This window comes from Panthera pardus, unplaced genomic scaffold, assembly GCF_024362965.1.
Source record: "Panthera pardus isolate Hobbes unplaced genomic scaffold, ASM2436296v1 HiC_scaffold_11, whole genome shotgun sequence".
Lineage (NCBI taxonomy): Eukaryota > Metazoa > Chordata > Mammalia > Carnivora > Felidae > Panthera > Panthera pardus.
Window position 1 is genome coordinate 4,385,509 of NW_026526666.1, and position 14,379 is coordinate 4,399,887.

General features: G+C 41.5%; 1 protein-coding gene across 19 annotated transcripts in view; it reads right to left on the reverse strand.

Annotated features, from left to right (window-relative positions):
• PDE4DIP (phosphodiesterase 4D interacting protein) overlaps window positions 1–14,379 on the reverse strand; it is a 219,141-nt gene that overhangs the window by 108,320 nt on the left and 96,442 nt on the right. For all 19 annotated transcript variants that reach the window (XM_019458032.2, XM_019458046.2, XM_019458038.2 and 16 more), the window contains one exon: window positions 702–778. In XM_019458032.2, coding sequence (XP_019313577.2) covers window positions 702–778 — 77 coding nt within the window. The remainder of the gene's footprint in view (window positions 1–701; window positions 779–14,379) is intronic.

Here is a 14,379-nt window from a genome sequence, read left to right on the forward strand (position 1 = left end):
CACAGGTAGACACAGAAAAGACTGCCTTTAACAAAGGGCTATGCCATAAACATCACCCAGTACTTTTCCCCCTTGCTTAGTCTATCAGGGACTCCCACCAAGAAAAGAATACAGAACTAAATCATTCTTTTAAATGACTGCATAATATTCCACAGTATGGTTATGTCAAAATGTCCTCAACCATTGCCCTGTCGATAGATAGCTGTTTCTAGTTTTTTTTGCCATTTATAAATAATAATGCAGTAAAAATACTTCTACATTTATTCTTTCATTCTCATGCTTTTATTTATGAGGGATAGATTCCTTCCAGAGATTATCTGGTCAAAGGAAATGTGTATTTTTCACTTCATTGCCAGTGCCACATACCAAATATGTTGCCACAATTCAAACTTTCACGAGCAGTGTGTGAGAGTGCCCCATCCCCCCAAATCTATGTTAGCCCTTGATGGTACTAGCAGATTATTGAAAAGGAAGTTTATAATCTTAGGCCTGGTGAATTTCCAATCTATGCAAGGCCTGTCAGATTGAGTAACAGAGAGCCAAAGGGAAAGAAAACATATTATTTCAGTTCCTCAACTGGACACAGCATTCAAATGCCAGAGTTAAGGTGAAGGAATTTGATTTCAAATCTACTGTTCTCAGATTAATAAATCAGACTCTGAAAAGAACCAAGAGCTCAATTGGTTCAAACTGCAACTCACCATGTTTTATCTAGATGCTGTTTCTTGTCCTGGAGTTCTCGTTTCAGGCTCTCTACTTCAACCTTCAGCTCGATGTTCTGAAAAGCACACAGGCATTAATCATCATTAACTGCCACAGACCCTCTATCCTGGAACCAGGTTCCTACTTGAGTCCTGCCTTGGTTCACAGCTTCTCATTCTATCCCAGCTCTCTTCATGCCTCTTGACATAAAGGAGATTCAGATAGATCAGTATCCCAGTCAAGAATGGACTATACAGCTTCAGATTTCCCTGGAGCTACTCATCCGTTCTCCCAACCCATTCATTATTGTCCCTGGATGACGAACACCACCCAAGCCTGTTTGTTCTCTAAAGCACTGGACAATGGCATGTATATTAAAATAATTTTTTCTTGGCGGACCTGGTTGGCTCAGTTGGTAGATCACACAGCTTGCAACCTCAGGGTCATGAGTTCAAGCCCCAAGTTGGGCGTGGAGTCTACTTTAAAAAAATAATAATAATTTTTTTATTATATAAAAAATGTCAAATTGCTATATGTGGAATTATATTTAAATATAACTGGGGATTTAATTTTTAAAGAAATCATGTTGTGGGGTGCCTGGGTGGCTCAGTGGTTAAGCATCCAACTCTTGGTTTTGGCTCAGGTCACGATCTCACAGTTTCGTGAGTTCAAGCCTTGCATCAGGCTCTGTGCTGACAGCATGGAGCCTGCTTGGGATTCTTTCTCTCCCTCTCTCTCTCTCTCTCTCTGCCCCTCCCCTACTTATTCTGTCTCTCTCAAAAATAAATAAACTTAAAAAAAAAAGAAATTATGTTGTGAACATTTTTGAAAACAACACCCTGCCTTTATTGTTACATTGGACTTCCATAAATTGCATTTGCTTAAGCTGAGAGGGGAATCTGATGGTAAATCTATGAAGGGGACAATTAATTTTTATTGAGGTGAAACAGCAACAAATTGTGACTTGACAGGCAGAAAAAGGAAATAAAAACATCCCAAGAGAGGTAAAGTACGAACAGAGATTTGGTGAGATGTCCATGGATTGTTCAGCTTCAGTGGCCTGGTGTCTAATGAGGAGTGGGAAAGGAGTATAGAAAATAGTTTGCAACTAGTTTGTGAAAGCCATGCTAAGAAGACTGAACAGTAGTCAGTAGAGAACAAGAACTCATCAGGGAACTTTAGGCAAAATATTGCCATGATCGGGTCTACCTGAGGAAGGAGTTTATAGTAGATGTAAAGAAGATGAATGAATCAGGAGGCAACTGCTCAGATTAGAGACAGGGACTGTCTGGCACCAAAGAAGCACAGGGAGAAAGACTCAAAAGGCATTTCCAAGGCAGAATCCATGAGGCTTTCCTGCTTTGGGAGAGACAGGAAGGAGCAGAGACAATGCCGAGATTTCTAGCACGTGGGTGATAATGCGCACTAGTAACTAAAATAGGGAACAGTAAAAGAGGAGCAGGTGTGTAGGGGAACCTAAAGAGGGGTCTAAAAATACTAGTCAGAGATTTATTTTATTAAGGCTTAGAGCAGAGTACACAGAGATGAGTTAGTCCCTTCCCTGAATATATAGTATTAAGCAGGGAGAATTTTATCAATACTATGTGATGGACTTCATCAGATGCACCTCAGTTTTCCCACAGGTATACTGCGATTGCTTTCTTTTTTGATGAAGATAATAATGTCTATTCCACAGGGGACTTTGTGCAGATTCAATGGGATGAGGTACATAATGCACTTAGAATACCTAGAACTCTGCCTTGCACACAGCTGCTCAACTATCTTTGTCCCCCAGCTAACTAGTGCCAGTCAAGAGACCTCAGCCCCACCAGGAAAAGTATTTAAATCTGAAGGAAGGAAAAAATGGAATGTTAGCTACACTGGAATTAAAAGAAAAAGAAAAAAGACAAAATCTGGAGGATGCAAATTCTGTTGGCTCTATCTTTTCCAAATCCTAGATAAGAAAATGGAGTCAATACTTGAATTAATTTGGCCAAAGATTCCAGGCCCCTCATTTTAAAGATAAGGAAATTGAAACTCAAAGAGTTCCTCTAAGATAAAAACAATAATCAAATCCAGCACTCCATTTTTGCTCTAGCATTTTAGCCACAGATCAGTTCAGGAAGTACGACCAAGTTTTGCTTGATTTAGTAGAAGGTGGTAAATTATAGAATTAGGGAATGTGCCTAATGTATTAGGCAGTAAGTATAGTGGTTAAGAGCACAGGCTTTGAAGGTGATGAGGGCTTGGCAAGTCACATGCCCTCTCTAAAAGCCTCAACCTCCTCATCTATCAAGGGCTTGGCAAGTCACATGCCCTCTCTAAAAGCCTCAACCTCCTCATCTATCAAGGGCGGGTGGGGGAGATCATAAGGGCACCCAACTAATTAGGATGTTAAGAACATTAAGCGAAATAATGCACAAAATGTACACTGTGCAATACATGGCATGCAGTAAGCATTCAGAAAATGTTAGCTATTATTAACCATAAAAACCAAAATTTGCCCTCTCTGACTAGGATAGCTGAAGTTCTCAACCAAACACATGTTGAACTAATGTTATGTCATGGAAAGGAAAGAAAACTATTACACCAAAGGTAGGATATCCCAGACACCTGCACACAAATCCACACCCAATCTGAACAGTCTTTGCGTGAGCATTACCCTTCTGAGATAAGTAGAAAAGAGAAAGGAAAAGGAGGGAAAGGAAGAAAAGAATAAAGAGGAAAGACAAAAAACAGAACTACTTCTTTAGGTTTCAGCATTACGTCTACTCAAGTCGACAATGAAGTTTATGAGGCTCATAAGGAACTGCTAAAATAGTTTCATCTCCACCAAATTAGGTCCTAAATCTTATGATCAGTGATTCCAGTGGATCAAAGCACTTTCATGGGTGTCACAAAATCGACCATGTGGAAATGCAAGTGCAGGCCAATTTCCAGCACTACGACGGTCCAACCCCTCTTCTGTAACCTCTTTCTGCAGAAAACATCCCTGTGTACTAAATCAAATTTATCCATTCTCCACTAGTAAATATTCATATGTAAATTGTCAAATTCTAAGTACAGCTGGAGTGGATCCCAAATTAACTGCATCTGCTTATTTTACCACCAAATCTTGCCAGCTCTTTGTCAAGGTAACTGAAGAAATTTTTGTATTCAAGAAAGAAAGGGGTGGCTCGGGTGGGGGGTTGGTGGAAGAGAGAGCCTCTTTTATTTATTTATTTATTTTTACATGTCCCCAGAGGAGTATTCCCCCATCTAATTCAAGGGAAAGTTTCAGTGATGAAGCTAAAATTAAATTATTAGAAACAGAACTACAATAAACTTTTATTATAATGAAACCCATATTACCTACAGCTTGAGAATTGGGCTAATGATGAGTTTATAGATTAACAGTGTTTAATCAGACTTCTCTGTGTAGGCAGCTTGTTTTGTTTCGGGAAAAATCACTTGACCAGAGTCCTAACAGCAAGTGATAAACACAGGATTCTCAAGTCATTTCCACCCTGGTGTTTATTACAAAGTTCAACACACAACTGGGTAAAAAGCAACCAGCAGTAACCAGTTACCTGACTCTTCTCCAAGGCTTTAATTTTAACTCTACAAATTGTTCCACTCCTCATAGAACCCCAAAGTGACTGTCCCTTCTAAAAACAAGATTTTCAACTTCTTGCCCCAATAGAAGCTACAGCAAAGTGAATTCTAAAATGTTATTTACAAATAAGAAATACAAATAAGAAATGGTTTTTTGCCTGACCAATTTAAAAAAATCTTAATGTAAAATGTTATCAATCCTTTCAGAGTTAGAGTAGTAGCATTATTACCAAATATATTAACTAGGTTAATAGTTTGTACACTATCTCCCACCAGTATTCCACAAGTCACTTTTAGAAGTGGGGAAGGGAGAAGTTTAAATTGAAAAAGTGGGGTGACAGCCAGGCAGTGTTAATGGATCTGCCCTGACTCCTGTAGACCCTTCTCCTCCACACTTAGCACACTCTTAGTGTGGAAATGGACTTTAAAGTTCTCTTGGGGAATAATGAAGATGTTCAACATATATTTCTTATACTTAGTATGCCTGCAATCCAGTTGAGGAGAGAAGAGCTTTTAATATTAATTTAATTAATTTAAATTCTAAAGGTAGGGGCGCCAGGGTGGCTCAGTCGGTTAAGTGTCCGACTTCGGCTCAGGTCATGATCTCATAGTCCGTGAGTTCGAGCCCCGCGTCGGGCTCTGTGCTGACAGCTCGGAGCCTGGAGCCTGCTTCGGATTCTGTGTCTCCCCCTCTCTCTGACCCTCCCCCGTTCATGCTCTGTCTCTCTCTGTCTCAAAAATAAACATTAAAAAAAATTTAAAAAAAAAAATTCTAAAGGTATTTGCTAGGGAGGTGGGTGGGAGATGGGCTAGATGGGTGATGGTTATTAAAGAGGGCACTGATGGGGTGCCTGAGTGGCTCAGTTGGCTGAGCCTCTGACTTTGACTCAGGTCATGATCTCATGGTTCATGAGTTCGAGTCCCACGTCGGGCTCTGTGCTGACAGCTCAGAGCGTGGAGCCTGCTTTGGATTCTGTGTCTCCCTTTCTTTCTGCCCTACCCTGTTCGCACTCTGTGTGTCTCAAAAATAAATAAATATTAAAAAAAAAAAAAAAAAGAAAGCACTGAATGTTGTATGTAAGTGCTGAAATTACTGAATTCCATTCCTAAAACCAATATTGTACTGTATATTGGCTAACTGAAATTTATAAAAATAAATAAGCAAATAAATAAAGGTATTTTCTAAAAATACTAAGATACTAAAGGTGACCAGTGATGAGGAAGTTCAGATACGGCCTAACCCAGGGAAACTTCATGGGTGAGTAACATATAGAAGGGTGAAGGTCACTGTAGATGAGGAAATATGATAGTAAGATAGAAACTGCTATATAATCCAAATGTACAAGTGCCACTCAGTAGCTGACTTATTTCAAACATAAATATTTGATAGAGCAAAATTCTAGAATAATTAAAAAATTTCCATCAATTGATGAATAGATAAACAAAATGTGGTATACCCATACAGTAGAATGTTATTTGGCCATAAAAAGGAATGGTGCATGCTACAACATGGATGAACCCTGAAAACAATATGCTAAGTGAAAGAAGTCAGTCACAAAGAACATAACTCTGTTTATATGAAATGCCCAGAAAAGGCAAACCACAGAGAAATAAAGAAGACTGGTGGAGGGTGGTAGACTGGGGGGAAGGGAGGAAGGGGAAAGGGGAGACAGGGGCATTGGGGAGTGATGGTTAATGAGTTGCAGTTTTTTCTTGAGTGATGAAAATATTCTAAAATTCATTGCTATGATATTTGCACAACTCTGAATAGTATAGAAACATGGATGTGTAATTGAATTGTATACACTTTAAATAGGTGAGTTGTAATGGTATGTATATTTTATCTCTATTAAATTGTTATAAAAATGTTTCAAAAAGTCCTAGGAATTTATAATAGTTATAATTAAAGGATAACCATTGCAAATAGCTTATTGCACATGCACTTAGAACAGTATCTAGCATATAGAAACATCATTACTATATCTAAATTACAAAGCAAAACTACACGATCTCCAAGCTTCTCTAACAAAGATTAGCACTGGGTATTTCAAAATCTCTTTGTAATCTCTCCCTTTTCCATGGTTACCACCCTGTGAGGTATTCCTTCCTTCTCATTGGGATCAGAGCAAATAGTCTCATTACTGGTCTCCCCAACCTCAGCCTCTCCACCATTTAAATTTTTCCTAAAGCATATTTCTCATTAGTTTACTCCCTTTACTAAAAAAACTTTTAATGGTTTGTAACCACACAGCAATTAAATTTTACTGAGCCTGATAACGGAATCCACTCAAAATCTGACCTTAACCTACCTATTCATCTTCTCCTATCACACTCCACCAGCCTGACTGGATCTCTCGAGCATGTCCTATGCGTTCTCATTGCCTTGTCACTGTCCCTCTTTCAGCTTCATCCTTAAATGCCATCTCCCTTGTAAAGCCTTACTTTACCCCCCATTAGAAGTCATTTCTTTATTTTTTTAAATTTATTTATTTTGAGAGAAAGAGAGAGTGTGTGTGAGAGTGAGGGAGAGGAACAGAGAGAAAGGGAGAGACAGGATGCCAAGCAGGCTCCACACTGTCGGTGCAGAGCCCCACCCAGGACTCAATCTCCCAACCCTGGGATCATGACCTGAGCCGAAATCAAGTGTTGGATGCTTAACTGACTGAGCCACCTGGGGGCCCCAAAAGTCATTTCTTATGCCTCTGGTTTTTCACATCATTCTCTTTGTATTTTAACAGTTGCACACTGTAAAAGGCTTTGTAAATCTACATGTCTTATTTCTCTACCGTAGGGACAGAGAAAACGATGGTGCCTTGGAACTAGCCAGGTGTGCTCTTTGTTAGCTTTTGCCTTGCAGCTTTGTGATGGTGGGATATGGGCTTCAGGGCAGGCAGACCTAGAAAGGCAGAAATGCCTTTTTGCCACTTATTAGCTGGGTGACCTTTTCTGTGTAAGTTCCTTTGCCTCTTAGAACCTAATTTCCTCAGTGATAAAATGGGGTGAGAAAAATTATCTTGTGGGTCATAGTGAGGGATAAATGAGATAACCTATGTAAAGTACCCAGCACAGTGCCTGACTCACAAAACTAGCAGTTGTGATGAACCTGAAGTCCTCCCAGGTCTTTGCACTTGGACGCATAGTAAACACATTGAATACGGAAACCAACAGACTGCAAATGAACCAGGGACAAATGCACTCCAGGGAGAAGTGGAATGACAATGTTTGCTGGATGAATAAAAAGGTGACAGGATAATGCTGTGTACTTGTGCAAGAAAACCCACTTTTTATCTGAAACCTTTAAAAGATTTTCTCTGCTCTAAACAGAACATTCTTTAAGAGGTATATTGTTAGCCCATTGGAGACAAAAGGTTACTAAAACTGAGGCATAAAGAAGAGAAAGAATTCTGAATCCAGCTTAGGATTCCAGCCTCTTCTTCTTCCTCTGCCCTCCCCACAAAAGGGCCAAACATACTACTCCTGTGCACTACACCGAGACTCAGAGATACAAATTAAGCTCTTAAAATGGACATTTGAAAGGGAAAATTGACCACGGACCAAGTATTAGATGACATTAAGGAATTACTTTTAAGCTTTTTGTGTACAATAATAATAGTGTTGCCGTTATGTTTAAAAACAAAGCCCTTATGTGTTCGAGGTATATTCTAATGGCGTTTTAGACACATTTCTAGGATGTCCCAGAGCTGCTGTAAGGAGGGGAGGACAGAGACAGCAGACTGTTGGTACCTGTTGAAGCTGGGTGGCAGGACACGGGTCCCCAGGACATGGGACAGGTACATAAGAGGTTCTCTTCATCTTTTTATATGTTCAAAAATTTTTATAATAAAATGTCAAAAGGGGCATTTTCAAAATGAAAAGGTAAAATGTTCATTTTGTTTGTTTGTTTTTTGATTTTTGATTTCTGGCATTACTAAGATCACTAATAACAAAGAACATTTGGCTCCCAGGTGACATAGATCAAGGGGGTTAACTTCCGGTTATAAAATAAGTCACAGAGATGAAAAGCACAGCATGGAGAATACAGTCAATAATATTGTAATAATGTTGTTCAATGACAGGTGCTAACTACACTTACCATGCTGAGCACTGACTAATGTACAGAATTGCTGAATCAATGTTATACACCTGAAACTAATATAACAGTGAATGTTAATTGTACTTCAATAAAAAAAATTAAATTAAAAAAGTTAAAAAATAAAATAAAACAAAAAAGCATTTGGCTCCCTATGGCAGCTCCTTTTAGCCACCATACTTCTATAGAACATTGGTGCCCTATTTCCCAAGATTGAGTGATAAAGAAAATAAACCTCCCTCTAAGTGCCTCTTAAACTTGAGAGTCTCAGAATACAAATGGATATGGGGTCATAGGGAGGAAGGAAGAAATGTAGAAATAAATTACAAACAAGACTCTATTGGAGAGGAATCCGCACCTTCCTTAACTGGTAGACTGGACGAATTCAAACTAATTCACGGTTCTCTCACTTCACCTCTTACCATTTCCAGTCTCTTCAACCCTGACATTGCCTCACTCACTCTCTTCCTCCCTCTCTGCCACTCACCTCACCCAGCTTGGACTGTACCCTTTTGGTCCAACACAGGACCAGGATGCCATCAGTGGTTCTCCAGCAGCCAGTTTTTAAAAAAAAATTTTTTTTTAATGTTTTGTTTTTTTTTTTTTTTTTTTGAGACAGAGAGAGACAGAGCATGAATGGGGGGAGGGGCAGAGAGAGAGGGAGACACAGAATTGGAAGCAGGCTCCAGGCTCTGAGCCATCAGCCCAGAGCCTGACGCGGGGCTCGAACTCACGGACCGCGAGATCATGACCTGAGCTGAAGTCGGACGCTCAACCGACTGAGCCACCCAGGCGCCCCTCCAGCAGCCATTTTTTCTGATAACCAGAACTCTGAGTGATGGTAGCCTATGGCAAGATAGCCTCCAAGGCTCCTTCCAGCCTCTGGTGGTACCACTCTCCTCTCCTCTAAACCAAGATCTTCTACTGATTGAGAAATCACTCCCGTGTGTGTCCTTGGGAGTCATCAAGTCTCTACCAGAGCTGCTCTCAGCCTGTGATGGCTTCTTCCCTCTTTGCAAACCTGTTCTTCACTACTGTTAGACTCTAGCATTTCCTCCTCTAGGAGGTTGTCTCCAACCCCCCAATCAGAACAAAGAGTTCCTTTCTCTTCACTCCCACTACACTTGTTTATAACTAAGAGGACTATAATTTAACACCCATACTGGGACTCTTTTCAAGGTGAAAATATTATATTTATACCAGGACAACAGGCAACACTGGGACTATCCTGTACATTGGGATGCATGGTCATCTGAAGCCTGTCTCCAGCATAGCAGTCACTTCACTCTGCCCTGATGAGTTATTTAAAATGTCCAGCTCCCCCTCTCAATTTTGATGTCTAGAAAAGTACTATGCTCTCAGTAGCTCAACTATCTGTTTTGGGGATAAACGGTTTATCACCAGTCTTGAGCTCCTACCTCACATTTTTGTTTCTGTATTTAACTTCATGCAAGCATGTGGGTGTTTCAATTAATCTTCAAGCACCTTGAGGACAGATTATATCTTATTTTGTATCTATCACAGTTTGCTGCTGGGGTAAAAGCAGACACTGAAAGAAAGAAAGAAGCTGGGCTGCACACTAGCATACATTTGTTGATAAAATCAGCAAGTAAAGTACATCCCGAAGATTAAAAGTTGCTGGAACCAAAGTTCTTCCCATTGCAGTTCTTGACCTCTAGAAGGTCTCAGTGTAGTAAGAGGTGAGCTGGGGTTGGCACGTGAAGGAAATGGGTATCGCACCTTTGCAAGACAGCAGGTTACAAGCCAGAGAGGAGAATGCTCTTCCATATAAGAGTCTTTGAGACAAAAGTAAATATGGCCAGGTCTCACTTCAAAGCAATTCTATAAACTAAAAGAATTCAAGAAGAAATAGATTAGCCGGAGGAAGAGTCTCAAAACCTTGTGAGCAGACCCTCTTATAATTTGTGATTATTCAAAGTGAAAACTAACTCTCAGTGGGTGAGTTTTATTTTAAAAGCTTCTCTTTTTGGGGGCGCCTGGGTGGCTCAGTTGGTTAAGCGTCCGACTACAGCTCAGGTCACGATCTCGTGGTCCGTGGGTTTGAGCCCTGCGCCGGGCTCTGGGCTGATGGCTCAGAGCCTGGAGCCTGCTTCCGATTCTGTGTCTCCCTCTCTCTCTGCCCCTCCCCCGTTCATGCTCTGTCTCTCTGTCTCAAAAAAAAAAAAAAACAAAAAAACAACAACAACAACAAAAAAAAAGCTTCTCTTTTTTGAATCATACCCCTTCCAGGGAAAGTGTAGTTCATAAATATTTTTTTCTGCATGCAGAGTTAAATTTCTTTTCTGGACCTCACTGAAACCACTGGGGCAAAGCCATAGATCTATAAAACAGGGTGAAGTATTGAGTATTTTCTAAAATTTTTTTAATATTTATTTTTTGAGAGAGGGAGACGGAGAGTGTGAATGGGGGAGGAGCAGAGAGAGAGGGAGACAGGGGATCTGAAGCAGGGTCTGTGCTGACAGCAGAGAGCCTGATGTGATGCGGGGCTCAAACCCACAAACTGTGAGATAATGACCTGAGCTGAAGTCGGATGCTCAACTGACGGAGCCACCCAGGCGCCCCACTACTGAGTATTTTCATAAGGGTTCTGTGTGTTCTGACCAAGGGACAAATGGCTGGTCCCTACTCACTCCCTAGAAACACATTTTAGTAGCTTCCAAGTGAGTTCTTTTATGGATGAAGTTTCTTTCCATTCACCCAGTTTTAAAGCAAAAATTGAACTCTAGTGGGTCTAAGTATTTGGTTCTGTCATTAAATAACTGTGTGGTCTTTGACTAGTCACCCCTAAAGCTTTCTGTTTTTATACAAAGAGACTCTCCCTGTCTCCCGTAAGAATTGTAATATAGCCTGCATCCCCCGCCTTAGCTGATGTGAGACACCTAGCCAGAAAGTGTTCAAATGCAAACAGTAAAGTCCTCAGACCCCAGGGCAGAGGAAAGACTTTATCCAGAGTGCAGTCCCTGCCTTTCTACAGATTCCAGGTTCACTGTCATCCACTAGCACAGTTAAGCCCCAAATTAGACACACAGGTGGCCCCAACATGTGACAAGTGTCCTTCATTGTCAGGGAAAGGACAGTAAGGCAGTGTCCTAGCCTCAGTAACCAGAAGACTACAAGGCCAGGGCACTCTTCTGCCAGACACTGCCTTAGTGTCCAGTCCTCCAAAGAGATGGAAAAAACCAAGTGGAAAAGTTTCAGTTTATACAGTACAAAATACAAGGACCTGCATCCAAATACAAACTCCACTATTCAGGTCACTGAAGCCCTACCCATGTCAGTCTGTAGCAGAGGTGTGAAAACAACACCATTTCCTTCCTGGACCAGTTTACCTTGGTTAGACAAACACAGACATCCATATCTGAGTAGGCACTTAGGCCATGGATGGATTCTCAGGTGATCAGATATTTGGATAGACACAGCCAGGGCTCATGTGTTAGGGCACGGGAAGAGAAAAAGAGACAGAGAGACAGAGACAGAAAGGGTGGTCATTGGGCAGAGGACAGGGTAGCTGATTGTAAGCTTTGTTTATTTGTATTTTCATCTAATATTTACTGAGTATCTACTTTGGATGGGCAAGGTACTCTAATAGGCACTAGAAAGAGCAAGGCAGAGGCGATTACGGTCCTCAGGGAATTTATAGCCTATGGTGGCAATTAACCAAATGATTATAATAGAGTGTAATAAACGGAGGAGACCTAGGGGCAAGTGGCTGGCTCAGTTGGAGCATGCAACTCTTGATCTCAGGTTTGTGAGTTGAGCCCCACGTTGGGGGCAGAGATTACTTAAATGTGAATTCTTAGGGATGCCTGGGTGACTCAGTCAGTTAAGCATCCAACTCTTGATTTTGGCTCAGGTCATGATCTCATGGTTGTGGGATGGAACCCCATGTCAGGCTCCACGTCGGCTCCATGCTTGGGATTCATTCATTCATTCATTCATTCACTCTCTCTCTTTCTCTCCCTCCCCCTACCCCTCTACCACTTGCGTTCTCTCTCTCTCTCTCTCTGTCTCAAAAATAAAAGGGGAAGATGAACTCTGGCGATGTATGGAATGCTCCCTTTTTTGGTAGCTGTACCTGGTTGTAAGTAGCCCACTGGTCAGTTAGGGCCTATGGATATTTGGAGGTGGGTCACCTGATAGGCCTGCCTGCATTCAGCCAGGTGGTCACTGTGGGCCCTTTCTGCATTCCACTTCTCAATTCTGTTTGCCTAAAAGTGGCCTCTACATACATCACATTGTACCATACCACTACCCTAAGTACCAAGTCCTTTATTTTCCCTTGGCAGCTCTGTAGTTTCAGATTTATAGCCCTCCTTCCTGAAAGATTAGAATGAGGGAGCTGGGAAGAAGAGCAACCCAAGTTAGACTCAGCTCCAAGAATGTTTCCTGGGAGGCTAAAGCTAGGAGTTACAGGATTTGTGTATCTGCTGCTGTTTATACCTCCACCTGCATGCATTTCCATTTAGCTATCCAGTGCTAGGTCTCCTCTGTTGTTGTTGTTGTTGTTGTTGTTGTTGTTTTAAGATTGCATTTTTTAAAATATTTATTTTGAGAGAGAGTGAACATACATGCATGGGGGAGGCACAAAGAGAGAGGGAGAGAGAGAGAATCCCAAGCAGGCTCTGCACTGCCAGTGCAGAGCCCGATGTGAGGCTTGTTGCCACCAACCATGAGATCATGACCTGAGCCAAAGTAAGGTGTTTAATGGACTGAGCCACCCAGGCACCCCAAAATATCTGACATCATATAGGTGTTCAATAAACATTAGTTTTCCCAAAGGTGGTAAGGCACCTAAAACACAGGAAGGAGAGAGAGTTCTTTTTGGCCAACCCTGAGTTTAGGAACCCAAGAAAAGACAGATGAAAATGAAGTGTCTGGATTTTGATGGTGAGTGAGCTGGTGGGGGGCGGGGCATACATGAGAAATCACTGTACCTTCTACTTATTTTTGCTGTGCACCTAAAACTGCACCAAATGATAAAGTCTATTAAAAATATGGGGGTGGGGCGCCTGGGTGGCGCAGTCGGTTAAGCGTCCGACTTCAGCCAGGTCACGATCTCGCGGTCCGTGAGTTTGAGCCCCGCGTCAGGCTCTGGGCTGATGGCTCGGAGCCTGGAGCCTATTTCCGATTCTGTGTCTCCCTCTCTCTCTGCCCCTCCCCCGTTCATGCTCTGTCTCTCTCTGTCCCAAAAATAAATAAAAAACGTTGAAAAAAAAAAAAATTAAAAAAAAAAAATAAAATAAAATAAAAATATGGGGGAAAATATGAGAGGTGTCTCGGGCTTGTTTTATTTAGACTCTGAGCTCAGAGGTCCCAATATACACACTGCCTTGGTGTTCACACTGATCTGTAACCTAAACCCTTCTCAGCCACCCTGTAAAAATCTTGGTGGGGTCCCAGAAGCCTGTTGATCTTGTCCAACTGAGCGCGCAAATGAGAAAATATACACATAAATACCAATGATCTCAGTGATTCTCTCCCCCTCCCAGCACATTCCTTAGCAGGATGAATCTCTCTCACTTGGCTGGAGCCTCTCTGTTCACAAATAGGCCTGGCCGGGCTTAATTTAGCAAAGTGCAGGCCTCCTGCGAAAGCCAGGGGTGAGGCTGGAGGCCTGCAATCCCCAGGGCACCTTGTGTGGAGACAGGAACACAGCCCCACTGAAGGGGCTGCAAGGGATACTCAGAATGATCGTTTCCCCCAGCCATTTAGGAACTGGAGCTCAGGGGAACCATCCTGTGTTTTCTTTTGACTTCTCTTTGGGCAGCAGGTATAGAATTGGGATAAGTAAAAAATTTACTTTGGAGTTAAAAGTATAAAAACTATATTAATTTTTCTATAGATAAATTGGTACCCAGGAAACCTATGGCCTACTAAATATTTTAAAGTTACCCGTGGCATCTAACACGATCCGACATTCATGCCCAGATTCAGCTCTCAATTTTTGGATTGTCACTTGCTTTGATCTATTC